This window comes from Oryctolagus cuniculus, chromosome 7 (genome assembly GCF_964237555.1).
Source record: "Oryctolagus cuniculus chromosome 7, mOryCun1.1, whole genome shotgun sequence".
Classification (NCBI taxonomy): domain Eukaryota; kingdom Metazoa; phylum Chordata; class Mammalia; order Lagomorpha; family Leporidae; genus Oryctolagus; species Oryctolagus cuniculus.
In genome coordinates this window covers 55,653,867-55,681,130 of record NC_091438.1, presented here as the reverse complement: position 1 = coordinate 55,681,130, position 27,264 = coordinate 55,653,867, and the positions used below count along the sequence as shown (strand labels likewise).

General features: G+C 44.0%; 1 protein-coding gene and 1 long non-coding RNA gene across 6 annotated transcripts; one reads left to right on the top strand and one right to left on the bottom strand.

Moving 5' to 3' along the window:
* Positions 1-15: 15 nt before the first annotated feature.
* LOC138850572 (uncharacterized) lies at positions 16-26,769 on the top strand. Its single transcript, XR_011390512.1, has 4 exons — positions 16-525; positions 2,458-10,465; positions 10,774-25,263; positions 25,660-26,769. It is a non-coding gene; the product is annotated as an uncharacterized lncRNA (long non-coding RNA).
* AMPD1 (adenosine monophosphate deaminase 1) lies at positions 2,730-26,858 on the bottom strand. 5 transcript variants are annotated; one of them, XM_070077833.1, is made up of 16 exons: positions 26,683-26,858; positions 24,581-24,592; positions 20,859-21,039; positions 19,437-19,602; positions 15,880-16,045; positions 12,455-12,674; positions 11,478-11,607; positions 8,845-9,039; positions 8,434-8,565; positions 7,608-7,771; positions 5,827-5,953; positions 5,484-5,647; positions 4,704-4,824; positions 3,849-4,022; positions 3,561-3,671; positions 2,730-2,904 (listed from the first exon to the last, which is right to left on the bottom strand). In XM_070077833.1, the coding sequence occupies exons 1-16, from the start codon at positions 26,702-26,704 to the stop codon at positions 2,746-2,748; spliced, it is 2,244 nt and encodes a 747-aa protein (XP_069933934.1). In that variant the 5' UTR covers positions 26,705-26,858; the 3' UTR covers positions 2,730-2,745. The 5 variants fall into 5 exon arrangements, with proteins under 5 accessions (XP_069933934.1, XP_002715794.4, XP_069933936.1 ...); XM_002715748.5 differs by lacking the exon at positions 24,581-24,592 and having other exon boundaries at positions 26,669-26,827; XM_070077835.1 differs by lacking the exon at positions 24,581-24,592 and having other exon boundaries at positions 26,679-26,798.
* Positions 26,859-27,264: the final 406 nt, after the last annotated feature.

Sequence of the window (27,264 nt, the reverse complement as noted above, 5' to 3'; positions counted from 1 at the left end):
CCAACTTAACCGAAACACAAAAGGTAGCAAGCCGGTGCGAAGCCCGGAACTGCGGACAGACAGGATTCACGCCCTAAGAGGGAGGGAGGGGGAGTAATGATAAAATGTAAGTGGAAGTCCAAAACGGAAAAGAAACGTGAACATCGTCTGTTAAAATTTTGAGCTCTAATCTTAATGAACTCCTCCCTTCCAAAAAAGAATTCACGTTTGACATATTTAGAAAACTGCCTGGAGAGTCGTCTAAAATGAGACTTGGGGCTAAAACAGTGTCGCTTTGAAATTACTTTTTGAACTTTTCATTGAGGAAGATTGGGCGGCAGCCATGAGGCAGACTGAATTCCAAGTACCAAGTATGAAATCAAATCTCCCATGGATTGTATGCAAATTCATTGATTCTTTACCCCTTGGGCTGCCCTCTCCAACACAAGTTGGAGATTCAAATAATGATAGGCAATGGGCTGTTAAGACTGATAATCGAGTGTTTACTTGAACGATTTGTGTTATTTTGCTGAGAAGAAGGCCAAGGTAAAAATAAAATCAGTTTCTCTAAGGGACAAATACTCAGCGAACAAAACTTCAACTTCAGAAATCAGGAAGAGGATTCTTACCCCAGGACTAGTCCAAACACGTTGTCAGGGCCACACCTACGCTTGTGGCTACCTGCACAGATGTGGAAACATGCAGGGATTTGCTTTTCTTTTTTTTTTTTCTTTATTTTTTTCCACTTGAAATGTAACTTCCCGAGATGTTTCACAAAATTTGCTTTTTTTACATTTGTAGCCTCAAACTCAGTAACTTTGTAATGCAAACAACTTGAGGGTAGGAATGAAATTTTATTCTTTATATCTTTGATACCGGATGCTTTAGATGTTTCAATGATTGTTAAGTTCAATGAAATATCAGCCCAGCCACTAGGTGGCAACACAGTAGTATGTGTAGAAGTATAGTCTGGCTAACTGGAATTTCACCTTGAGTAACAGGCATGTTCTGAAAATTTACATGTATATCTTACTTTGCAAAATCATTTAATAGGTACCACTAGAGTTCACTATAACCTTATTGTCAATTAGATCCTTAGGGGTCAGCACTGTGGATTAAAGTCTCTGCCTGCAGCACCGGCATCCCATATGGGCGCTGGTTCAAGTACTGGCTGCTCCACTTCTGATCCAGCTTCCTGCTAATGTGCCTGGGAAAGCAGCAGAGAATAGCCCAAGTGGTTGGGCCCCTGTACCCACGTGGGAGACCCAGAAGAAGCTTCTGGCTCCTGGTTTGGGATTGGCTAAGCTTCTACAGTTGTGGCCATTTGGGGAGTGAACCAATGGATTGAAGACCTCTCTCTCTCTGTCTCTACCTCTCTCTGTAACTCTTTCAAATAAATAAAATAAATCTTTACCCAGGATAGGCAGGGCCTGTACTATGCCCCTCATAAGCAGGAAGCATCTATAGACGATATGATTTTATCCCTTCAACATCCCTTAAGATGAAAGGTATGGAGTCTCTGAGAGGGGAATGTTGTAGGCAGGCACATAGGATAAAATTGATCAGGTTTGTGAGCTGGAAGACCACGCCTTCACCACACCCCTGTGTGTACTTGGCCATACCTGTGTGTCCACGGGCCAATCAGACTAATTAACCGTTCTCCTTTGGAAGTGGATTAAAGGCGAGGGACACGGTGGGTCCAGCCTTTTGGCCCTTTTTTGGATTGTTTCCCTTTTGCCCTGGGCCTGCTTTCTGCCCCTGTGCCTTCGGGTGTGTGGCTTTCAGGCCACCTGCCTCATGCTTCCTGGCCTACATGCTCCTCCACGTGGCTGGCTCCTGGTACTTGGTACTTCTCCCACTGAATAAAAAAGTTTAAAAACTTAAAAAAAAACTTTAAAAAGACTTAGATCCTTTAAGTTGATAATTCTTTTTTATATAAATAACATTTTTTGAAGATTTATTTATTTATTTGAGAGGCAGAGTTATAGACAGTGAGAGGCCGAGACAGAGAGAGAGGTATTCCATCTGCTGGTTCACTCCCCAAATGGCCGCAATAGCCAGAGCTCTGCCAATCTGAAGCCAGGAGCCAGGAGCTTCTTCCGGGTCTCCTAAGTGGGTAGGGGCCCAAGCACTTGGCCCATCTTCTACTGCTTTCCCAGGCCATAGTAGAGAGCTGGATCAGAAGAAAAGCAGCTGGACTCGAACCAGTGCCCATACAGGATATTAGCACTGTAGGTAGAGGCTTTACCTGCTATGCCACAGCACCAGCCCCCAAAAATTCTTTTTTAAGATAAAATTTCCCTGCATATAACTGACAACTACTGGTTTCCTATAACAGGATATATCTGTTCTGTTTTTGTATGAAAAAACCATTGTTCATTTGTACTTTGTCAAAGCCTTTTAATGGTTTTAATTGCCTTGAGAAAGTGTCATTACATAACTCCCAATAACAAGTCATTTGCTTGTTTTTTCACTCAGCCTTAATAACCATTTTGCCTGAAAGTCGCAGCTACCCTGGCGTCAGACAAACCTAGGTTTCCACTGCTACTCCATCAGGTGAGTCCTGTTTACCTTGCTAACTTCAGTTTACTCATCCTGCCTCAAATGGAGATAGTGTCTACTTTGTAAAGTTGTGAAAAGTATTAAATGAAATAGTATTAACGGAACATTTAATACAATCCTTGGTTTGTAGTAGAGACTGAATAACTGGTAACTATTATTCAAACTCTACAATGAAAATCTCACCCATATCACTATTTGGTTTCTTTATTCTGTTGATTTAAGCCCCTCAGCAATTAAATTGAGTTCATAACACCAGGTTTCATAGCGATAGGCCATGCGGATTTGGGCTACATTCGTCTTCCGGATATCATTTCCAATGGGGCCTTCCTCAAGGTAATTGTTGCCCAAAAACTTTGCTTTTTCCTAGAAGAGAAAAAGAAACAGAATTATTGTGGCCTATTTTCACCCTGATGTGGACAATATTACATCCTCCACAAAAATTCCTTCCTTTTGTTAGCCACTGGTGAAAGGAAAAACAAAGCCAAACCATGTAGGCCTCGATGTGCGTAGTCTGCTGAGAAATTGAATGTATTTTATTTCTTTTGCCCAAGAGGCATGGCCAGAGACAGAATAATGCTTTCTTGTAGGAATCAAAAACCGCATATAATGGTGTGTCCCCAGCTAATTTTTCAGATTCAAATTGCCAGACCCTAAACTCAAAAGGGCATGGAGCCAATGTTGTGGCATAGCAGGTTAAGCCACCACTTGTGATGCCAGCATCCCATAGGGGTGCTGATTCAAATCCTGGCTGCTGTACTTCCAATCCAGCTCCCAGCTAACGAGCCTGGGAAAGCAGTGGAAGATGGTGCAAGTGCTTAGGCCTCTGCCACCCACATGGGAGACTTGGATGAAACTCCTGGCTCCTGGCTTCGACTTGTGCCAGTCCCAACTGTTGCTGCCATTTGGGGAGTAAACCAGCAGATGGAAGACATCTCTCCCTTTTGCGCGCTCTCTCTCTCTGTAACTCTTTCAAATAAATAAATAAACTAAAAAAAGCAGCCAGTCCAGGACAGGTCTACCTCATGAGAAATTCCACACTGCAGAACACTGTTCCTCGCCACTTCACACATGTCACAGGTACTCAGCTTGAAGACTTGTGCTGCAATGGCGTATTCTTCCATCAGGGGCTCCTGTAGTTATTTAAATGAGGCAAAAAAGAGGAATGCATTAATAAAAGAAATAATACACATCCTACACAAAAAAGAATAATGAAATACCTTGATTTGACTTTTTAAATTCTGGGTAGGGAAAAAATAGTCCAGCAAAATATCTACTTCTATTGCTCAGGAGCCCATATGTATAGTTACCTTGGTGAAGTGGAACTGCATCGGATCATCGGTAGACAGTGAGATCATTAGTCCTTTCTGGAGAAAATCTAAAAATGGATTTTTGGCATACTCTAGAAATAGGCTGTTGTTACTTAATGGTGACATGGCGATAGGAATCTGGGCTAAGAAAAACAAGTATTGTAACACAGGACTCTGAAAAGGAAGAAGAGAAAAAATATTGAACATTGAAAAAGAGATACAAACTGGATAAATATTAAAATCTCATAGCCTGCCTTAAACTGTAGCTTTCAACAAAACAATCACCTATTCTTCAAAATCCCCGAGTAAAGAAGAATTACAGTTTCTCAATGTAAATACTATTTAGAATAAAGGTATTTGCGACCATCCATTTTCAGAATCAATTTTTGAATCAAATCATCAATTTTTGAATCAAACCAAATTATTTGAGTTGCCTAAAGGTCGATGGCCTGTCTTAGGCAAAACACTTCACCTGAAAACATTTTTTTCTCTCTACAAGAAAGCTCTGACTCTCACAAGAAACATCTTAAAGCACGCTGGAACAAGAAGTCTGGCAAGACCAGATGAAGGTACGCCAAGCTGCCTCTGAATTACCCCTTGTCAGAATCCTAAACCGAAAGTCAGGAGATCTGTACCAACTCTTCCCTGCCAGCCATGAGCTCGGTAACCTTGAGCAAGTCCCTGTACTTCCGAATGCTCCACAATGGACTGTGCTAAATAATCTGAAACATCCCTTATGCCCCTTGAATTTAATTCTCGAATTGGTAATGACTCCTAACACTTCTGTAGGGGAGAAGAAACATGCTTCAAGCTCGCATTTATCCGTTGATATTAAGGAGAGAGCTTCCAACTCACCTTTTTTAAATTCAGGCCATGAGAGATATTATCTGCTGTCATGAACGCGGTCATGAGGTGGGTGAGAGCCCCAGCTTCCCCGCAGTGAGGTCGGAACAGAAATGTATTCATGCCTCGTTCCCTAGGGAAGTAGAATTGCAGGTTCTGGGCACAGAACTGACTTACAGGAAACTTTGGTAGAAAAACAAACACTCTGGAAGGGAGCAAGTCATCCAGAGAATTCAAAAGAACTGGTGATCTCAAATAATCATCTTAATTCTTCCTAAAGAAAACTTTTAAAATAAGGACAGTCGGAGATATGGGGGTAAAGAGATCAGAGTTGATTAGCTAAATGGAAACATCTTGAGTGTCAATGGATTTATATCAGTGTCTCAGCATTTCTCCTACCCACACCATAGCAGAGAATTGTTTCCAAAACACCTCATAATATAATATTCTTTACCGAGATATATCAAGAAGGGTCAATATATATGCCATTTTATAAAATATCTTATAGTGATGAGTGTGAATTTGTTTTGTTTCTTTTATCAAAGGGAGTGGTAGTGTAAATTACTTAGCTTTCAACAAAAGGAACTTTGTTAATGAAGGTGACAAAAATGTCCATTCCTGCCCCTGAATAAATAAACTGAAGGAGAAGCTAAGGGAAAAAAATTTCTGATTTGAGTCAATTGGATGCACCCCAAGAATGCACTGTTGCCCTTGACCACCTAGAGTGCCAACGCATGAGTAAAGAGCTGTGTCAAACAGAATCTCCTGTGGCTCCAGTTCTCGTGTACTTACTTTCTCAGGCTGTTGAGCACCATGATGTTTGCATACATGTAGTAGGCATAGTAGGTGTAAGATGGATTCTTCTCTATTGTCCACTCCTGGGGTTTGGGGCTCTTGGAGGAGAACATGTGGCCACTGTGTTTGGACTCATCATCCACACTGTCAAAGCCAGTGATCTGCCAGGAAAAACAAGCCACATAGTGGGCTCAGTCTGTCTGCAGGCTTCCAGCCCTCAGACGAGCTTTTAGCTCCAAAGGCAAGGACCAAATGCAAAGAGAGAAATACAGACTCATTCATGGCTGTGGAATCGCCCATTCATGAGCAGCAGTACCAGGGTCTAAAGAGCTGTGCTTACATGCTTGAGGAAGACACTGAGTTCTGGATGAGCTTGGGGGTTGATGGTCGCCTCAAATACTGGCATGAACACATTCTCCAGCATCTTTCCGAAGTGTGGAAGGAAATTCTTGGATCGAAACACATCACTAGAGGCAAGAATGAGAATTGGGGAGGAAAGGAATATTTATAGGACTGATGGGCCCCAAATGAGGGAAGCATAGGGTCCAATGCCATGTACAGGAAAAGACCTGCTATGTGCATCCTAGGTTCGCTCTCATACACTCTTCTTGGTTACTCATACCCATGGCATGCTGGGCCACACGCTTCATCTCTTCAACAAACCTGCCATGGTAAGAAGACTAAACCATCGCAGATCATTCCAGATAGAGAATGAGGAGTCTGGCAGTTACATCACACAAGTTTCAGTGGTTTATCTGTGTACACGGTGTACAAGATGGTGAGCATGAAATGGTTATCACGAATATCTCTTGTCTGTTGGGGCAATTTAGTACTGAATATATGCAAGCCATTCTTCAAATTTCATTCTCATGTAACTCAATAACTTAGATGTCATTTTTACCCCATTTGAAAGTTGATGAAGCCAAGCATAAAGAGGTGATGTAACTTACTCAAGGTCACATAGCTAATAAGTAGAACCAGCATTCAAGCACAGTGAGTCTGAGTCCAGAATCAGACTCCTAACCGCCGTTCTCTACTGTCTGTTTGCCTTATGGTATTAGATAAGAATTGCTACCCACCTCAGAATGTGACTTCTAAAGTTGAAAGACAGGATGAAAGCCTTGCATTGCCACAGGGCATACAGAGCACAGAGGCAGGTGGCCAGAGAATATATAAACACAGAAGTTAGATTTAAAAAAAAAAAATCAATGATACTGAAGAAACTGAGAGAAGCCATCCCTGAAGGCAATGAGGGATAGCAGATGGTGTGAAAGGGAGTGGACTTCTTTAGCAATGCTATTCGTAAACACTCACTGATGCTGGAGAATTTGGGTGCTTGTAAGTGAGACAACTTGCAGACAGTAGCAAAGGTCCTGACACAGGAAAGCTCCATCCCACTACAGAGGAGTGTGGGAAAGAACAGACCAGACACAGAGAAAAAGACAAGGAGAAAGAAGATAGACACTAAACTGTCACATGATTCTTATTCGAGCTTAGTTTTAAACTTTCTCAGTAATGTATGTGTGATCTTGATAAAGTCCTGAGTTTAAAACAAAACACAACACACTCCTGATTTGAAAACTGAACTGAAATGATGTTCCCAACTCCTGTCTGTGGTCAAGAGTGCTGTACACCGTGGGCATTTGGTGCAGTGGTTAAGGTACCATTTGAGACGCCCACATGCCATATTGGAATGCCTGGTTCGAACCCAGATCCTCTGCTTCTGATCCAGGTTCCAGCCAATGTATACCCTGGAAAAATAAGGGAGGATGGCCCAAATGCTTGGGCCCCTGCTACCCACATAGAAGACCCAGATGGAGTTCTGGGCTCCTAACTTCAATCCAGCCCAGCATTGGTGGCCATTTGGGAGGTGAACCATTGGGTAGGAGATCTCTTTTGTCCCTCCTCTTTCTTGTCACTCTGCCTTTCAAAGAAATATATACATCTTTAAAGAGTGCTGCACCCAGCGTGGGCAAACTGAAGACATGGGACCTGGGACTGATTTGTGCTTTCAGGAAGCTCCTTTCGCTCTAGGAGAGCTGTACATGGTCGTTCATGCGGGGGCAATGAGGTGGATGAGACAAAGACAGGCTTGAGGTTGTCTGCCGGGCAGGTACGTACTAGATCCTGGGGACCTGGATCATCCATGTCATGTTAGAGCTGTAGATGCGGTTGCGGACGAACCAGGAGGAAAGTTTGCTCCACTCATCAGGGCTGCGGCCATAGATGGACAGACGAGGCTCAGCATGCTGGTACTTGGCGTCCACCAAGTCTGCACCTACCTCCTGCAAAGCCAAGACAGGAGTCCAAAGCCGGAAATCCCCCCAAGTCCCTCAGTGCTCTACACCTGTGGGAGCTATGGAGAGGAGATGGGTGCTGAGAAGAAGCGAGGAAATGTGAGAGGAAGTAGGAGGAATATGTCGAAGTTTAACATCTGAGGGATCTGAGAGTTGAGGAGATCCACGGGGGGACTCAGACGTTTATGGAGATTAGAGAATGAAACCTCAGACTACGGATGGTGAAGCAGCCAATGCGTTTACAGAGCAAAGGTGGCTTTTCCTAGCCCCCCTGCCTCCCCAAACACACCTGTTGCGGCTCCAGGTGCTGTTTCTGCTGCCTGAGGCACACACATCATGAAGGTGAGAGCGTTAGCATTCCTACCCTAAATCTTGAATTCAGTTTCCAACCCTGAGAAGGCCAGGTCCCAAAGCCACACCCTTAACTTCTCTACCCTAGGAACAGAGGTCTTGCAAAATCGTTAGAGTGGACATTTCAGAAGAGCTTCTTAAATCCATGTGTGTAGTCCTTGGCCCCAGAGATGGAAGCTTTCTTTGCCCCTCCCTCTCAATCTCCCTTCGCCCCTTCTTCTTTCTGCCCCCCACACCCGTCTTCCTCCTCTCCTGAAGAACCATGCCAGTGGGCATCAATCTGATCTATTCTTCCTCACCTTGATGATAGTGGCAAAATATTCCCCGTTAATGTAATTGTCTGTCTTCAGGTAGAGATCCCGCAGCTCACTTGCTCCTACAGGATTGTATTTGTCATTGAACTTATCAAAACGCTGGAAGGTCTGGCGGCCCTGGATCAGGAAAACGGAGCAGACATGTAGGATAGGCAGAGCTATCTGGACACAGAGTGCTGGGGATTGGCCAAGTTAAATAGAATTGTCAGCAGGGGAAGGGGCCGGGCCCAGGAATGGAATTTGGGACAGTTGACAAAGACCGACTGTCAAAATTGTGGTGTTTTCAATCAGGGTAGTAAGCAAACATAGTTAACATAGCTAAGAGAAGAAGGGCTGGTAGAGGAAAGACGTGAGGTTCTGAGTGTTAGTGAAGCAAACATTATCTTTTCAACATACAGCATGAACATCCAGAGAGTCGACAGTCAGGTCATAGGGGTGCAGTTTTAATTTATCAAAAAGTTGCTTTAGGGTTAGATTCTTCTCTTTGGTGCTGTAGACCACTCTGTCGGCATCCACTTGGTAAGATTTCTTAATGAAGCGGAGCAGGTGTTTCTGGTTCATACAGGCAGCTGCATGGATGTGGGTGTCCACCTGTGTGTGCATTCAGAGAAGGAAAAACCAGAAATTAGCCTTAGTTTTGCTGGAGTGTCAGAGGCTGTGAGGCCTGCAGGTCCCGCCATGGTGGGAGAAAGGAGTGCATAAGTGGCAGGCGTGATCTGACAGCTGGTGCAGACAGACCAGCGAGAGGAGCCGGGAGGACCCTCTAGGTGCCAGGATACCAGAGGTTTCGCTACAAGGAATAATAATGTTGCCTTCTCCTGTCTCGATTTGCATCCAATGTACTTCCTGTGTGTGACCCACACAAAATCCTCAAGGGCTCTTCTCCATGCCTGAAACACAGTTGGAAGTATTGTGGCTACTGCAGCTTTTATCTTCAAAGGAAGAAAGATTGAAATTATGAAGCTGTGGCACAGTGATGACATTTATGTAGTAGATATTTTTTCCTTTTAAACTTTTCTTAAATTTATTTCTTAAAAAAGATTTATTTACTTATTTATTTATTGGAAAGGCAGAGTGGCAGAGAGAGAGAGAGGGACAGACAGAAATTTTCTACTGGCTGTTTCACTTCCCAATTGGCCACAATGGTCATGGCTGGACCAGGCCAGAGCCAAGACCCCAGAACTCCAGCTGGGCCTCCCCATGGGTGGCAGGTACTTGGGTCATCTTCCTCTGTTTTCCTAGGCATATTAGCAGGCAGCTAGACCAGTGCTACTTAACCCGCTGTGCCACAACACCCGCTCCTCTGCATTTTTCTTGTAGGGATTCTGCTGAAAATAGTTAATCTGACGGCTTTTTTTGAAGTTGAAGTTCAGAGAGGCCGTGATCAATACCATGCTGATCCTGCTCAATCTGTTTTTACTTGGGAAGGTTGGGAGGTCTAAGCACATGGAACCAACATCTCCCTGACAACTGGTGCAGGTGTTCTTGCCAGGTCATGTCAGGGCTGACAGCATCGTATGGTGAGACAGAGCAAGCTTCTACAGCAGATATTGTTAGAAGTATAATTTTGTAAGATGAAGTTTTGACTGATCAAGTTAATTTGCCCAAGATTTTATAGACAGCTGAGCCAACATTTGGGCCAGAATCTTTGCTCTTGTATTTCCCATTCTCATGTCCATGCAATCATTTATTTAAATGGTTAGAACACATTTTTTAAATGCTCCTAATTGATTGTTTTTCATAATCATTATCTCATTTGTTGTTAGCAGTCCACTTGTGCGTTGAACTGAGCACATGTAGTTCCCAGTTTTACAAATGAGGACACTGAAACTCAAAAATACTTAATTACTTCCCCCAGGGCTTTATAGTCGGGAAGTAGAAGAAAAAGAACTAGATGAAAGGTCTTGCAAATCCTGGAATAGTAGTTCTTGAGGTTTTATGCATTCCCATATGGCGCCGGGTCTAGTCTCGGCTGCTCCTCTTCCAATCCAACTCTCTTCTATGGCCTGGAAAAGCAGTAGAAGATGGCCCAAGTGCTTGGGCCCCTGCACCCATATGGGAGACCGGGAGGAAGCTCCTGGCTCCTGGCTTTGGATCGGTTCAGCTCCGGCCATTGTGGCCATTTGGGGAATGAACCAACAGAATGAACCAACAATTTGCTCTCTGTCTTTCCCTCTCTCTGTAACTCTACGTCTCAAATAAAAAATAAAAAACAAATTAAAAAGAAAAGCCAGGAGCCTGGAACTCCACTCAGGTCTCCTACATGGGTGGCAGGGACCCCAGTACTTTGTCCGTCTTCTACTGCTTTCCCAGGTGCTTTAGCAGGGAGCTGGATCAGAAGCAAAGCAGCTGGGACTGGAAGTGGCATTCATATGGGTCGCTGTGTTGCAGGCAGCAGCTTAACCTGTTCCACCACAATGTTGCCCCTGATCATTGTAATTTTTTATACCAAGAATATGGTAAATTTTTCTCTGAGAAAAACAATAAAAATGACATTTAACCTTTTAGACACAATCTGGAGAAAACAATAGTAATGGCACTTTTAGGAGCTAGCACTTAGGCACAAAGGGTTACACTGCCACTTGCAAAGTGCCAGTTCAAGTTCTGGCTGCTCCACTTCCCATCCAGCTCCCTGATGATATGCCTGGGAAGGCAGCGGAAGGTGGCCCTAGTGCTTGGGCTCCGCACCCACATGGGAGACCTGGAGAGATTCCTGGCTCCTGGTTTCAGCCTGGCCCAGACCTTGCTGTGGCCTAGCCCGCATTTGGATGTTTTGGCCATTTGAGGAAATGAACCAGTGTTTGGAAGATCTCTCTCTCTCTCTCACTCTCTCACTTCCAAATAAATAAATCTTTTTTTGAAACAAATGGCATTTTTACTCTTGTAGACACAATTTATCTGCTTTCACTAAAACCTCACTACAATTGCAGCGATCTTAATCAGAAAATGGTGTTCTTCTTGTCCCTCTCAAGAGATAATTGGATTAACGTGTTTACCCAGGCATTGCCCTGCACAGCTAAAACATTTACCTTCCTGCAGTTGTAAAAATCGCGGTGAGGGTTGTTCTTCAGCTCCTTCAGCTCGTCCATCTCGTTGAGCATCTGGTGCACCTGGAACTTGGAGGAGAGGAACTTCAGACGCCGGTGCGTATAGGTCTTACTGTGAAAAACACGATCACACGATTCTCAAAGCATTCCAGACATTTAAGGAAAACTGTCACAATTTCAAAACGTTGGGAGCCTTATCACCCATCAGGCATAATCATTGGAACTAACGTTTCAGGTTACTGTGCACTTGGAGCTCCAAGGGCTTAATCTTTTCATGAAAGCTGAGCACAACAGTGGAGGCCGTGAGCAGGCGTTTTAAAAACCAGTGGAGGCCGGCGTCGCGGCTCAACAGGCTAATCCTCCGCCTTGCGGCGCCGGCACACCAGGTTCTAGTCCCGGTCGGGGCGCTGGATTCTGTCCCGGTTGCCCCTCTTCCAAGCCAGCTCTCTGCTGTGGCCAGGGAGTGCAGTGGAAGATGGCCCAAGTGCTTGGGCCCTGCACCCCATGGGAGACCAGGAGAAGCACCTGGCTCCTCCTGGCTTCAGATCAGCGCAGTGCGCCGACTGCAGCAGCCATTGGAGGGTGAACCAACGGCAAAGGAAGACCTTTCTCTCTGTCTCTCTCTCTCACTATCCACTCTGCCTGTCAAAAAAAAAAAAAAAAAAAAACACCAGTGGAGACAGTGTCATTCCAAGTTAAGGGCCTTGGCACTGGAGTCGACAGATTGGGCTCAAATTCTGGCTCAGCCAGCTGTGTGACTTTGGCCAAGTTGGTTAACTCAAGAGCTTCAGCACATAAAACTGTAATTATTGAAATAGCTACCTCACAGAGCAGTAGTTAGGCGTGAAAACAATAAGGTACACGGAGAGCTTCACTTAGTATTTGAGCACGATAAATATTGAATAAATATTCTATCACCAGTAGTAGTGCTACTTGCTTAGGTCTCATTCAACACTTACACAGGTCCTTGGGCAATTAAAGCAAGCAAAAAATTCATATCATCCAAGAACTCCTCCATATTTGGGTAAAGAAGTGGCTTGGGCTCATCTTTGCCCGCTGCTGCTTCGTTAGCATAGATGTAAACCACACCGTCTTTCATTTTGAGGTGATAGCCCAGGTTTTCGGGCAGGTTGTCTGTTCGGAAAGGGTCCTCTCCCTTCTTCAGAGCAGGTGTAAAGACTTTTTCAGTGAAACAAAGAGTATATAACAGCACATAGGATGAAGAACCACATTAAAAATAACCAAAATACGAAATACTATAAAATCACATTAGTATGGTATCTCATACATCATGAATTGCAATTTTGCAGAGCTAAGCTCAAGTTCACTTTTTCATTTTTTAAAGGTGGCTAAAGTGGTCTAAAATAACCATAAAATAATATTTTATCTAATAGAAGGATATGATTTTTCAAGTTCTTTAGAAGCACTATTTATATAAGGTAATGGATATACTACTTATAAATAATTTTTATTATTTAGTGAGGTTGGTTACTAAAGGCTTTCTATTTAGAGTTTTTAATAGTCTATTAGATAACTGCATAAAATAAAACTGAAACTACAGTTAAAAATACAAGGATATTTTGAAAGTTCATGGAAAAACAAAGTTCAAAGTTTATTTTGGTGCAAAACGTCTTTGAAATCCATGCATAGTTTTTTCATAATATGCATTTTTCCATGAACTTTTTTTTGGAGTCCTCTTGAAGAATTTGGATCTTTAGCTTATTTAAACTAAGTTTCTTCATTGGTCTTATTTAGAGTGTTTTTAAAGTGGGCTTTCAAAGAGCAGTTTCGGGGCCAGCACTGTGGCACAGTGAGTGCCAGTTCGAGTCCTGGCTCCTCCACTTCTGATCCAGTTCTCTGCTATGGCCTGGGAAAGCTGTAGAAGATGGCCCAGGATCCTCGGGCCCCTGCACCTGCATGGGAGACCCGGAAGAAGCTCCTGGTTCCTGGCTTCGGATCAGCTCAGCTCTGGTTATTGTGGTCATTTGGGGGGTGAACCAGCAGATAGAAGACCTCTCTCTCTCTTTCTCTGGCTCTACCTCACTCTGTCATTCAAATAAAAAAATTTTTTTAAAAAGAGCAGTTTCTAGTAACAGAAAAGCTGAGTGGAAAGAGCGTTTCCAGGTATCCCCACAAACACAGAGCCATCCCCACTACTGGCAACCTGCATCGAGTAGTAAAGTTTTTTTTTTAAGCATCAGTGAACCTGCATTGTCATAATCACCCAAAGTCCACAATGTACAGTAGGGTTTGCTCTTGGTGTTGTACAGCCTGTGGATTTTGGCAAATGTGTAATGACTATCTTCACTCTTAATGTAACATGCAGAGTAGTTTCACCAGCCTAAGCTGGTTTTAATACAAAGCATACAATAACTTTACAAGAATTATAATTTTTATGTGCTTACCACCTTTTAAAGCACATACAATTCCTGCTAATGGAATTGAGAAGGGAGTAAGTGGATACATGTTCCCTTCTTTCTACAGCTAACAATTTCAGCCTAAGGAAGCCAAGAACACATTCCACGCTGTAAGGGCATTTAAGCATTCATCCTTACCAGCAAGCATGGTCACTCCTGGCTTCTCACTGCTGTGCCCAGTGAAGGCATCAAAAAGTCTCCTGTTGGCAAGTGATGCCTAAAGCAGCCAGAGAGAGAAAATAACACAGAAAGAGCTGGTGGCCGGCGCTGCGGCTCACTAGGCTAATCTTCCGCCTGTGGCGCCGGCACACCGGGTTCTAGTCCCGGTCGGGGCGACGGATTCTGTCCCGGTTGCCCCTCTTCCAGGCCAGCTCTCTGCTGTGGCTAGGGAGTGCAGTGGAGGATGGCCCAAGTGCTTGGGTCCTGCACCCCATGGGAGACCAGGAGAAGCACCTGGCTCCTGCCTTCGGATCAGCGCAGTGCGCCGGCTGTGGCGGCCATTGGAGGGTGAACCAACGGCAAAGGAAGACCTTTCTCTCTGTCTCTCTCTCACTGTCCACTCTGCCTGTCAAAAAAAAAAAAAAAAAAAGAAAGAGCTGGTGTATCTTCTTCTCACAACTGGGAGATAAGAAAAGGGAAGAAGTGAATCAGGATATTGGTACACCAGGTACCAGTTTTCTAATCCCGCACTTAAACAGATAAATAAAGTATAATTTAGGGACACAAAAGCAAGACAAACATCCTAAAAGCTATTATTATAGAGGATGGACCAAATTGGGTAATATGATATTTTTTAACATTTATTTTATTTTATTTGAAAGGCAGAGTTACAGAGAGAAAGTTACAGAGAGAGAGAAAGATCTTCCAAGTGCTGGTTCATGCCCAAATCCCAGAAGGCTGGGGCTGGGCTAGGCTGAAGCTGGGAACCAGGAGCTCCACCAGGGTCTCACACATCGCAGCTCTCCCGGGCACATTAGCTGGGTGCTGGATGGGAAGTGATACAGCCAGGACTCGAACCAGGGCTCACAATGGATACTGGTATCACAGGCAGCAACTTAACCCACTGCACCAGAACACTGGCCCCACGCTTAATATTATTTTAACATTAATAGGAATTACAAAGGAGAGGTTATAGATCTTTAATAATATGGCAATTTGCCTTTCAAATAAATACATCTGTAAAAAAAACACGACTCATATTTTTAGATTGTGCTATTTGCAATTTGGGTGTATATTTTAAACTTTTTTCTTTTTAAAAGATTTACCTATTTATTTGAAAGGCAAAGTGGCAGGAGAGAGGGAGAGACAGGGAGAAAGAGATCTTCCATCTGCTTGTTCACTTCACAATGGCTGCAACAGCCAGGGCTGAGCCAGGGACCAGGAACTCCATCTGGGTCTCCCAAGTGGGTGCAGGGACCTCAGTACTTGGGCTGTCTTCTCCTGCTTTCCTAGGTGCATTAGCAGGGGGCTAGATTGAAAGCAGAGCAGCCAGGACTTGAACCAGCACTCTGATCCGAGATGTTGGCATTGCAAGCAGTGGCCTAATTACCTGTTGCACCACAATGCTGGCCCCAGACATTTTTCTTTCAGAGAAGCAGAGAGACAGTGAGCTAAGAGACATAGAGAGAGTTCCAGTCTGCTGATTCACTCCTCAGATACCGGAATGGCTAGGAGTGGGCCAGGCTGAAGCCAGGAGCCAGGAACTCAATCTGGGTCTCCCATATGAGTGTCAGAGATCCAACGACCTGAGTCATCGCCTGCGGCCTTCCAGAGTCCACATTAGCAGGAAGCTGGAATCAGGAAGCAGAGCCAGGACTCGAACTCTAGGTGCTCTGATATGGGACGTAGGTTATGTCTTAATAGGCATCTGAACAGCTAGGCCGAAGACTAGTAGCATACTTTAAATGGAATATTCAGTAGTAAAACCAAGCTGCATGTCGCATACCTGCTATGAGATAATTCCTTACCTGGATAGGAGCTCTCATTTGCTTTCCAAGCTGTGCCTTCAATGCTCCGCAAGTACTTGGAAGGGGTTTTGGGGAACCTCTGAAACGACTTCAGCATGTATTTCTCCCGGATACACAATGCCCGGTACAGCCCTTTGCACACTATTTCGAAGTCTTCCACTGTGACCTGGCAAGAAAATGTCAGCCTACCAGAAGCTATGGAGTGGGTACCACTTCTCTCAGGCACCCAGCTCCACTGTGTGTTGCAGCCATACTCACTTGGCTGCTTCCTGCCCCACGTTTTCCCTGGGTCTCTCTCCAGGAGCTGGTCCTGAGCTCGCTCATCTGCACCAAGACTTCCATATGGTCTTTCTCTTACCGTCCTGTCTTTGCTTTGGCTTTTTGCAGTGATTATCTAGTGAGCATTATTAAAGGAACTCTTTCTAGCATGGTGTATACTTTCTTCCCTCCAGGCTGCATACGGACAGACAGCTTAAGTTACAGGATTTTGAAGGTAATGAAAAAGCGAAAGGCAATGTGATTCTAACTGTGAGAATTCAAACCATTTGTTGGTCAGTCAGGGACATAACTATTTGGGGGTGAATGAGGTGTCAAAAGTCCCTCAAACATCATCAGCCATGCATTGTTTTCTGCAGCTGTGGATGGAAGAGAATAGCATCCTATGAAAAGTCAGTCCTCTGGGTGGTTTTAAAGAGAATTTTATCTGTGACTAAAAATGAAGAGATTCTACAGAAAAGCTTTGCAAGAGCTGCTAGTAATTTCCCAGATTGGTCCATTTCTCCTGTCTGCCCTGCTCCTCCTCCCCCAGCAATGCCTGGCTGGGCCAGGCCTGCTTAAGTGGCTATCATTGAATACTCATTATCAGAGTCCAGACATTTTCTTTCTAGGATCAACATAGGCTTGTTCCCAATAGTTTGACATTCAGATATTGATCCTGGTCAGATTAACTATTTACAAAAAGATTTATTTATTGAAAGGCAGGGTTACAGAGAGTGGAGGAGACTGCGAGAGAGGGGAGAGAGGGTGAGGGGGAGAGAGAGAGAGAGAGAGAGAGAGAGAGAGAAAGATTCCATCCTCTGGTATATTCCCCAAATGACCCAAACAGCCAGGGTTGGGCCAGGCTGAAGCCAGACACCAGGAGCTTCATACAGGTTTCCTATGTGGGTGTCAGGGCCCAAGTACTTGGGCCATCCTCTGTTTCTTTCATTAGGCACATTAGCAGGGAGCTGGATAGGAAGTGGAGCAGCTGGGACTAGAACAGGCGCCCATATGGAATGCCAGCACTGCAGGCCATAGCTTAACCCACTGTACCACAATGCCAACCCCAATTTAACTATTTTTAAAGGCCTGCCGAGCTGGGCCGAAAGAGGTGCTAGGTCTGGACGCCAACTTCCTGTGGCACGCTTGTCCATTGCCACCTACTAGACCACCAGTCTATCAGCTCCTCAAAGACAGCATCTGGGTGCTATTCACTTTCATATCTTCAGTGCTTAACACACAGTGCCCACTACAGAGCCACAGCTCATTAAGGACTGACTGAAGTGAATCAATTTTTATCTGGAATTAATGGGAACTTAGCCCTTATTCCCCCTTTACCTTTCTGTTTGAATTACTAGGATGGGCTGGATGCTTGGCTTAGCAATCAAGAGCCTCATTCAGATGCCCACATTCCATGCTTGGGTCTGAGGCCGAGCTCTGCTCCTGACTCTAGCTTCCGGTTACTGCAGACCCTAGAGAGCAGCAGTGAGCTCAAGTGACTGGGCTCAATGCACTCATGTGGGAGACTTAGATTTAGTTTCCAGCTCCTAGCTTCCGGCCCAGCCTGTTGTGGGCATTTGGGGAGCAAACCAGTGGATGAGAACTCTCTCTTTCTCTCTCTGCTTCTCCAATAAATTAAAAAATTACACTAAATATGTAAGTGACAAGGATAAAGACTGATTCGGGTACAGACTACAGCCAGGTGGAGTGTGCACAGCAGTTCGGCCACATTCAGCCAGCAGCTATGGCCCCATACTTGGCTCTTCAAAGACTCCAGGCCAAGCTTGCAGGTGCCCTCAGCTTTCACGGGAGCAGCTACTCTCTGAGTTGTGTACCTTGTCCTCCCTCCCATCTTCCCTCTCTTTGTTGTTATTTTCATTCCTACCAAGCCTGTGTTACATTTGTCTCCTAGTTTTGTTTGTTTGTTTGTTTGTTTGTTTTTTTTACAGCAGACAGGGAGAGTTAGACAGTGAGAGAGAGAGACAGAGAGAAAGGTCTTCCTTCCATTGGTTGATTCCCCAAATGGCTGCTATGGCTGGCACACTGCACCAATCTGAAGCCAGGAGCCAGGTGCTTCCTTCTGGTCTCTCATGCGGGTGTAGGGCCCAAGCACTTGGGCCATCCTCCACTGCCCTCCCGGGCCACAGCAGACAGCTGGACTGGAAGAGGAGCAACCAGGACAGAATCTGGCACCCTGACCAGGACCAGAACCCCCGGGGTGCCAGCGCTGCAGGTGGAGGATTAGCCTAGTGAGCTGCGGCGCCGGCTGTTTCCTAGTTTTTATGTTGTTTTTTTTTTCCCCAACTCTGGAGTTCTCCAAACTGTGTTTTCCATGTACTTATCACTATTAAATGTTTGTTTTTTTTTTCAATTATTTAGTGTCTAAAACCCCTGCCACTGGCAGAGGACCATGTCCTCACGGAGCAAATGGGCAAACAAGAATGGTGAGCATTTCATTGCTCTGTCATTTTCAAGTATCTTGCGACTTGCCATAAATGGGTTAGTTATATGAGAAAGGAATCAGGACTGGTCGTAGAACTATATTTGGAGCATAGACTAATGGCTGAACAGCAGTTTCACCAATATGATGCTGATACTGCAAGTCCATGTGGCAGAGATTTATTAATTGAACCAACTGGTCTGGCCAGGGCAAGCAGGTCAAGTTGTTGGTAACATGAGTTGGCTCTCTGTGTGGCATCCTGGAGTCTGTTCCAAAGCAGTAACCTACTGTGTAAGCATCTGCAGTGAAATTGCAGCGTTCAGTTGGTCAAAAAACAATAGCCCTGGTAGAGTTCTCTCACTTCTCCCCCATATGTCCCATTTTCTTCTGGTCTCTTTTCCTCTACCCCTCTCCTGATGTGTTTTCTTTGGTTGATTTATGATACCTCTACCTCATCTCTCTATTCTAGGTCTGCGCTAGATCCGTCTTTCTTGAGAACTCCCTGTTCCTCTCCAAGGCTCCCTTTCCTGCTTATGAGGCCATCAGCAAGACTGGAGGCCTGCTGCTGTCTTCAGTTCTTTTGCCAAAATATGTCCACTGTATTCTGTAGCACGTATACCACATTTTACTCCACAGTCTCCATAGTGAAGCAAAGGAGACAGAGGACAGACTATGCAGAATGGTAAAAGCAATACAAAAATATAAGACATACCAGTAGTATTGGAATTCAATAGCGGAGCATAACAAGGGACAGGTGGGCTAAACAGCTTTCTCAATGGGAAGGGGAGAGGGAAGAAGCTAGACTGGTCAGGCTGAATGGCTTGCCACAGCTGTGTTGGAGTGACAAGAAGTAACTCACCCCAGAGGCATAGTCTCCCGTGATCTGCACTCTCTGAAAATCAGGGACTGTCTGGTAGGTTGGAGATAAAGAGATGTATTCATCAATGTGCGACAGTTTGGTGGAAGATGCTTCACTGAGTGGAATGGACAAATTAACAGTCTTCCGTCCTTGGAAACGCTTTTTCCTGGGTTTGAAATTTAAAAACAAGAAGACTTAATTTTGTTTTCACCAGGAGTTTCCTTGTGATAGATATTTAACTACACAATTTTATTTTGAAGACAAAAAGTCAAAGTTAAAATGTGAGTTGGGTGTCAGAAACAGGATCCAAGTGCAGTGGGAAGAGAAATCACTGCAGATGCACTTTTTCCTGGTTATATGATGGAGTAGTGGTCCTTATGGAACATACTAGAAAGCCTTCAGCATGACACCATTCTTCCCAGGCAATCCACTCCTGGCCAAAATAGGCAGTCTGGTTACTTCAATAAGCACAGGCTAAGTCAGGTACGATCTGTGTCATTTTTGTTCGTGTTCCTTCAATTCTGTGAGCTTCCCTATCTCCTTATCTGACAAAATGGTGCAATAATGGCTACCTTATAGAATTCCTGTGAGATTTAATGTATATAAAATGCCTAGTATGGTACCTGGAACTTAAAAGATGCTTAACACAATGTGCTCAAATCAGCAAGTATTTACTGAGTTTCTGTTTTGAACCAAACCCTATATTAGGACCTATGGGGGATTCCAAAGAAGGTGTATTATTGTTCTTTTCTTAAAGACATAAAACCAGGAGAAAGCTGGCAGAATGACCTTTTCCCCATGAGGCTGGTAGGATGGAGGATGCCCAACAGGAGGGAGTTCCAGGTCAGTGGTAACTATAAGTTTGAGAACTAAAGTGTGGCAGGCCATGACAGATGGCGAATCCTGGAGTAGCTCAAATAAAAGGAAAAGGACACTGCAGGAGAGGGATTTCTGGCAAGTTCTGGGGAGGCGGTGTGTATGCTATCATGGACGTAGGCTGGGCAGGGCTGAGGGCTGCCTCCCTGAGGGGAGCTACATCCCTGAGGCCAGGAGGGCCGGGTTCACGGTGGGGAGGGAGCATAACACTGAGGGTGACTGGAGGCAGAGTCCAAAGACGAAGGCTGTTGCATTCTGGTTTCTGCAACCATTGTGTGTAGGCTGCACGTGTTAGCAGCCTCAGCGCACCTGGGCTTGGAACAACTGCATGGGTAGCGCGAGTCTGCTTACTTGGGTAGACAGGGAGGCATCAAGTCAAGGGAGATGTGGATGAGGATAGGAGACTCGTGCTTTTTTCTTTTAGAGTCATCCATAGGAAAAAAATTTGAAACCATTACGGAATTCTTCCTCTAAGCTGAGCCATCATTTGGACAGACTGAGCCATGCCTGCATTTCCCCGCCTTTGCCCCCCCTTAGGTCACTTACCTCGTGCCTTCTGGGGAGGTGGCCAGTGTCTCCATGTGGAGTATGTGCGCTTGCATCTCATGATGAGAAATTGGACAGATCTCATCCACATCAAAAGGGGAGATCTCCTGGCGGCCCCCCTCATCTTTGACTTCTGAGGCAAACACTTTTTCAGCGAAGCTACGCATTGCATCATCGAGTTCTAAAAGACATTCACACGTATTAGCATTCAAGGCCCTTTTCAAAAGGGACTCAAGGTTTTGGCTGGGTGTAAGCCACGGGCAAGTGACTGTACTGGGTGTGTGGTTACTCTGCTCTCCAGCCAGAGTTCCAGAAACGTGACGGAGCCCTGTGCCTGCTCTTCTTTAGTGAGAATCTGTGTGTGAAGCTTAGGAAATCTGCTCTCAGAAGCACGAGGTCAGATGCTCACGGCACATTGTGGGAAAGCGTTAAGAGTCACTGGGCTCTTGCAGCACTAGCCCTGGGCATAAGGGCACCTGTTTCTGGCATCGTGTCTGACTTGGTAGTACTCATTCATACAGCACAGTCCTGCCCATTAGGTTGGTGGGGTTTTTCTGATGTTTCAAAGATGTGAGTAGGGTTGTTGGTCCCAGGAAGAACCAGTGATCTCTCGGATCTATGTAGTTCTGAGAAACCAACGTGCCCTTTGGGGCCTTTCTTAGGACAGATTTTGTGTTTCTCTCACACATCAAACTTGATTTTGTCTGTCAAATCCTGACAATTTGGTGATAGGTTGCCGTGTAGGGGAAGGGAGCCACTAAAATACCTCACTGAGTACTGGGAGTCCCATTTCTTCCAGATCTGGACCTTCTGTAATGAATGACCCCCGGAGAGCTGATTCTACTTTTACATGCCTTTATTTTCTCATTCTTAAAATGGGGGGAGAAGGCGACCCTTAGCAGTGGGTGACCCCAAGACCTTCAGGATGTAAGAGCACCAGTCGCATCAGATAGGACTGTGATGACCTTCAAGCTATTCTGTGGAGTTCCACTGTGTTCTTTAGACTTCCAGTTGTTTCTATCAGTCACCTGCAACGCTTCTAAAAGTCTCTTGGCATTTCCAGAAAAGAGAGCTGGTGGCAATCGTGGGAATGGCCAACAGATAGCTCTGGGCAATAGCAAAAAACAGAAGCATTCCCCATAGGGTGACAGAGCACATTGTGTGCTCTGAGAGCGTCCACCCCCTAACCCCCACCATTCCATCGGTGTCTTTACAGACCTCCAAAGGGTCACGTTTTCAGTTATAACTGAAGTAGCTGTGGTATGCTCAGGCATCTGCTTTGCCCGTGCCAACTCCTTCACCTTCCTCTGTTTCAGTTTCCTGATCAGTAAAGAGGGAATACTAATGCTTACTCAGCCTTACTCGAGGTGCTGTTATGAAACCATGTGAGATAATGTGTGGGGATGGTTTAAGGAAAATAAAGCACCACATTAAACTGAGTGATGTAATTGGGTAGCATTGGTCAAATGCACATTTGCTATTTGTGTTAGCTTTGGGTAATTAAGGAAATGATCAATGATGTGACTTAGTATAGGCTGAAGCATGCACTGGAAATGATTGGAGTTTATCAAAACTTTGTTAACACTAACAGGTTAGTCAGTTTTCAAAGCCCGACTTGTCACAGCAGAGTTAACAAAGAAGCCCACACTGTGGGTGGAACTTCATGCATCTGTTTGCCTCATTAAGTTCAAACACTCCCCAAAACTAAAAAGCATCTTTGGATACTGTTACTAGTTCTTTGGCAAGCATCAGGATCCACAAAGGAACAAATGGAACATGAAGTACATTCATTTTTTTTTCAATGGCCTAAGAATGCCTCTCTAACCCACTGCCAACTGATCCCCAAAAATAGTACCACTCCTCCCTGAACTTCACACACAGGCACATGCACATCCAGGAGGAGTGGCAAGCGGCAGACAGAAGAGGCTGCGTGCACCAGGAGGGGCCAATGAAAACAAGCCAGTGGGTTATGACGAGGAGGAGGAGGATGGCGATGCAACTGACTTGTCTCGCCGGGTCTGGACACCTCTGGGAGAATACCACAGAAATGGATGCCTAGAAACCAAATGCTACTTGCTTGAGATCTGGCTCTTCCATAACAAGCACTCATAGCTGGGACTGCACACACTCATTTGTTTCAGATCTTTAAATGTGATTTTTACTAAGATTATCTCTCCCTGAGCTATTACAGACAGTTGAAAAGCAAAAACTAACAAGTAGCTTATATGATGATCCCAAAGTATGTTGCTGATAATCCCTATCACTCAATCAACCAGCTGTTTGGTTCATGCAACCACCGCCTGGAGCCGACGCTGTAGCATAGAAGCTCAAGCCTCTGCCTGCAGCGCCAGTATCCCATATGGGCACCTGTTCAAGTCCCAGCTGCTCCACTTCTGGTCCAGCTCCCTGCTAATGTGCCTGGGAAAGCAGTGGAGGATGGCCCAAGTGCTTGGCCCCCTGCCACCCACATGGGAGACCCGGAAGAAGCTTCTGGCTCCCAGCTTCTGCCTGGCCCAGCCCCAACTGTTATGGCCATCTGGAGAGTGAACCCGCAGATGGAAGATCTCTCTCCCTCTCTGTCTCTCCTTCTCTCTGCATCTCTGCCTTTCAAATAAATAAATAAATCTCAAAACAAAACCACAGCTGAAATGTGATCCCTAATTCCAAGAGCTATGCCTTTCAGAAATACTTCAGGGAATAGTGGTGATTATGGAAAGAAAAGAGTGAAACTGGTATTTCAGAAGATTGGTAGAGAAGACTTGTTGATGACCTGAATTCATGGAGGAAAGGAGAAATGATTCCCTCAGCTTTGCGTAGAAAACTACTAACTTCTTTTTTCAATGTGTTATATTTGAGACAGTGGAACATGTGAGTAGGAACACCTTGACAGTAGAGCGTCTATTTTTGGAGAGAAAATGGACAGGAGAATAGAAACAAGTGGAATAGTGAAGCATAAATAAGCTTGGATTAGGAGGGGGAGAAGTGTCTCTGACAAAACACACAGTCACTGGGCGTTCAGTGTTCATCATCATAAAAGCACAGTGTTAGCGACAATAACGCCAACCTCCCAGAGTTGTGGCAAAGATGAGCAAGAGGTACTTTAAAAACTACACATTACTATCCAGAAACGTGGCGATTATTATTAGCACAGGAAGTGCAAGACTCTTGAGAAAAGGAATGTCATGCTTACTTCTTTGTCCAACAGAGCCAGAAAAGCATGCTGACTTCTCAGCAGTGTTTGATTAACGTGCAGGAAATACAAGGGTGCAGGCCTTTCCTCTTGCACGTCTCGTCTCCTCGAGGATCTGAGGCAGGCGCACTCTCAGTGAGCAAAAGGACAAGTCGCATTTGAGAGCGAAGGGAACCTACAGCTAATGTTACGGTTTAATCTCAAATGAGTTTTTACTTTATTGGGTCACAAAAATTCACAACAAAATTTTTTGCACTGGAGCTGAGTGTTGACTAAGGCAAGGCTCAATATGTGCTTCTTGTTTCAAAATATCACATAAATGCCCCTAAGAGGTCTTCTTTATAGTCTTTTTTTTTTTTTAATCCAGAAAAGCCATGGATTCATTTGCTATGCTATGGGATATTCTCTGTTGACTTTCAATGGTATCACTTAATAAACACTGCTGAAAAATAACCATGTTTCTGAATTAAGGATCCATATTGTATCCTTAATTGGTGGCAAATGTCAGGGAAAAATAGTCCAAAATACTCACCTTTTCCTTCAGCTGTATAAAATAAAACAAGATAAAACACATGAACAACTTGTGGAAATCATAGAGGCTACGAATCAGTGCACTGACAGAGGCAGGTAGGCTGCGAGAAGGAGGCCTCAGGTGTTGTTCCAGCTCAGTCTGAGACTGGCTACATTTTGCTGTGGTCAGAAACTCTGGGAATGTGGTCATTATATAGCTAGTCATTTCCTTTTCCTTGCTAACATGACTCTTTAAATTAATGTGTGTAATCTTAAAAAGGTACTTTTTGTACAATGTGAATTAAAAAAAAAAACCTGGTGAGGAATGATGGGAACTCTCATACAATACTGGTAGCAGGTGAGCTAAAATAGCTCATTTGGTAAGCGGTTTGGTAGTACCTACCAAACAGCCATTTCTGAGAAGCTATCCTATGGAAATAATCTTCAAACACAGAAAAAGCTTTAGATACAAATACTTTGTTAGAACATATTTATACTCACCATGCATGGACTTCAAAAACTGAAAGAATATTAATTCTTTATATTCAGAATGTATTATAATTAGAATACTTGACTTATATGAGAGTATTTCAAAAAAAGTTTGTGGAAATTGAATTAAAAGATAATTTTGCTGCAAAAAAATTTTTGACATTGGTGTATAATTTTTTTCATAATATACTTTCCATAACCTTTTTGAAAACCCTTGTACATGAGCCGGCGCCGTGGCTCAATAGGCTAATCCTCCACCTTGCGGCGCCGGCACACCGGGTTCTAGTCCCGGTTGGGGCGCCGGATTCTGTCCCGGTTGCCCCTCTTCCAGGCCAGCTCTCTGCTATGGCCAGGGAGTGCAGTGGAGGATGGCCCAGGTGCTTGGGCCCTGCACCCCATGGGAGACCAGGAAAAGCACCTGGCTCCTGGCTCCTGCCAGGATCAGCGCGGTGCGCCGGCTGCAGCGGCGGCCATTGGAGGGTGAACCAGCGGCAAAGGAAGACCTTTCTCTCTCTGTCTCTCTCTCACTGTCCACTCTGCCTGTCAAAAAAAAAAAAAAAAAAAAAAAAAAAAAAAAAAAAAAAAAAAAAAAAAAAGAAAACCCTTGTACAGCTTTTTAAAATGATGTTTAGGAAGATTTTGGAATACCATGGTAAAATGGTTAAGTTATAATGTTAATCCAAAATATTTTCCTGCCAAAAGCAGGATATCAAATTACATATGCAATATGTAATGTAAATATACAATAAACTACATATATACTATGTACATGTAAATTTACAATAAATTATATATACAATCACAACTGAGATTTACAAAAATTCTTTAGTTTTACACAGAAATAGGTGGAAAAGAAAAACTCTAAAAGATAGATGATGGGACTGTGTGATTTTTTTTCTTATTATTTCTTAATTTTCTAAATGGGTGTTTATTACTTTTTTCAGTATAGTTCCTTTTTCTTTTATCCAGAGCATGCATTAATTTATGATGAAAAAGGATTCTAACTTCTTAGTGCATGATCACTTCAAAAGCCTCATGGAAAATGGAATTAAAGACAAGGTTTTTGGTGCAAAAATTTTTGAAAGCCATGCACATGGAAGGTCTTCAAAAATTCATTGAAAACCTGTATTATGACAAAAACTATGCATGGATTTCAAAAATCTTTTGCACCAAAATATACTTACTTTTTAATTCCATTTTTTTCCATGAGCTTTTCGAAGTACCCTTGTATTTTTTCAAAGTACTCTGCATACAAACCTGGGTCATGAACCATCATGAACACAGTTTGGGTTGATACCTCTGTCATGCTGCTAGTGATTTTCAGCTGATACTTCAGCTAGAAACATTGTTTAGGACCTTCTCAGAGCTATGACCACACAGGTTTGTTTAGACTAGCAGAGCTGATGAAATACCTCAATAGTTTTCTATTGGGGTCATCAAAGATGCTACATACTGGACACAGTTCTAGAAAATTCCCGACCTCCCAAAACTAGAACAAAGAAAGAAAAAAACCTTGAAAATGTTTTTGCTTCTTTCTGACATGTATGAACCCAGAATTATCCAAGCTGATATGATAGTTAAAGGAATGATTGTATATGAAAACAATGAGCGCTCCAAACACTTTTGCACACCTACCTGGAAGTTTGAACAGAGGCATTGCTGCTGGGACTCTGGTTTCTACGATAGCACAGTAGAAAGGAAGAGTGAGGAGACTGTGGGGCTGGCTGGCTGACACTATAAACTATCCTGACGTTCATTTTTTTTATTTTGCTTTGCCCCCTGTAATCTGACCCTTGTCTGCTAAAAGGAGCAAGATGAGCTTTGGACCTATTTATAGCTTTAAGCAATTGACAGTGAAAAACAGGTGAAGGCTTCAGTCTTTATTTTGGGTTTTAGAAAAGACATCTGTGGTGGGCCAGGAATGGCATTTCAATACTCTAAATCTTTCTGCAGGTTGGATTTTTGTCAAGTGTAGTTTTATTACATGATGTGACCACTGATGAGTATTTTCCACCCTACTGAAACACAGGGAAGTCTTCCAGGCTTCTGATAAGACAAAATCCTCAGAGTTTCACATGATGAAAACAGTTTCTGTTAGATGCTAGTGTATCTTGAAGCTACACACACACAAACACACACACATGCTTGTTTTCAAGAGAAATATCTCCAACTTAGCAGATATTCACTTGACAGAATTTATTGAATGAATTCAGTGGT

Coding starts and splice junctions, on each gene's coding strand:
- AMPD1 (XM_070077833.1), bottom strand. CDS start 26,704: ATGCCTCTGTTCAAACTTCCAG. Junction 12,675..15,879: donor AAATGAGAGCTCCTATCCAG/GTAAGGAATTAT, acceptor TCACTGAAAAAG/TCTTTACACCTGCTCTGAAG. Junction 11,608..12,454: donor TTAATTGCCCAAGGACCTGT/GTAAGTGTTGAA, acceptor TGTTTTTCACAG/TAAGACCTATACGCACCGGC.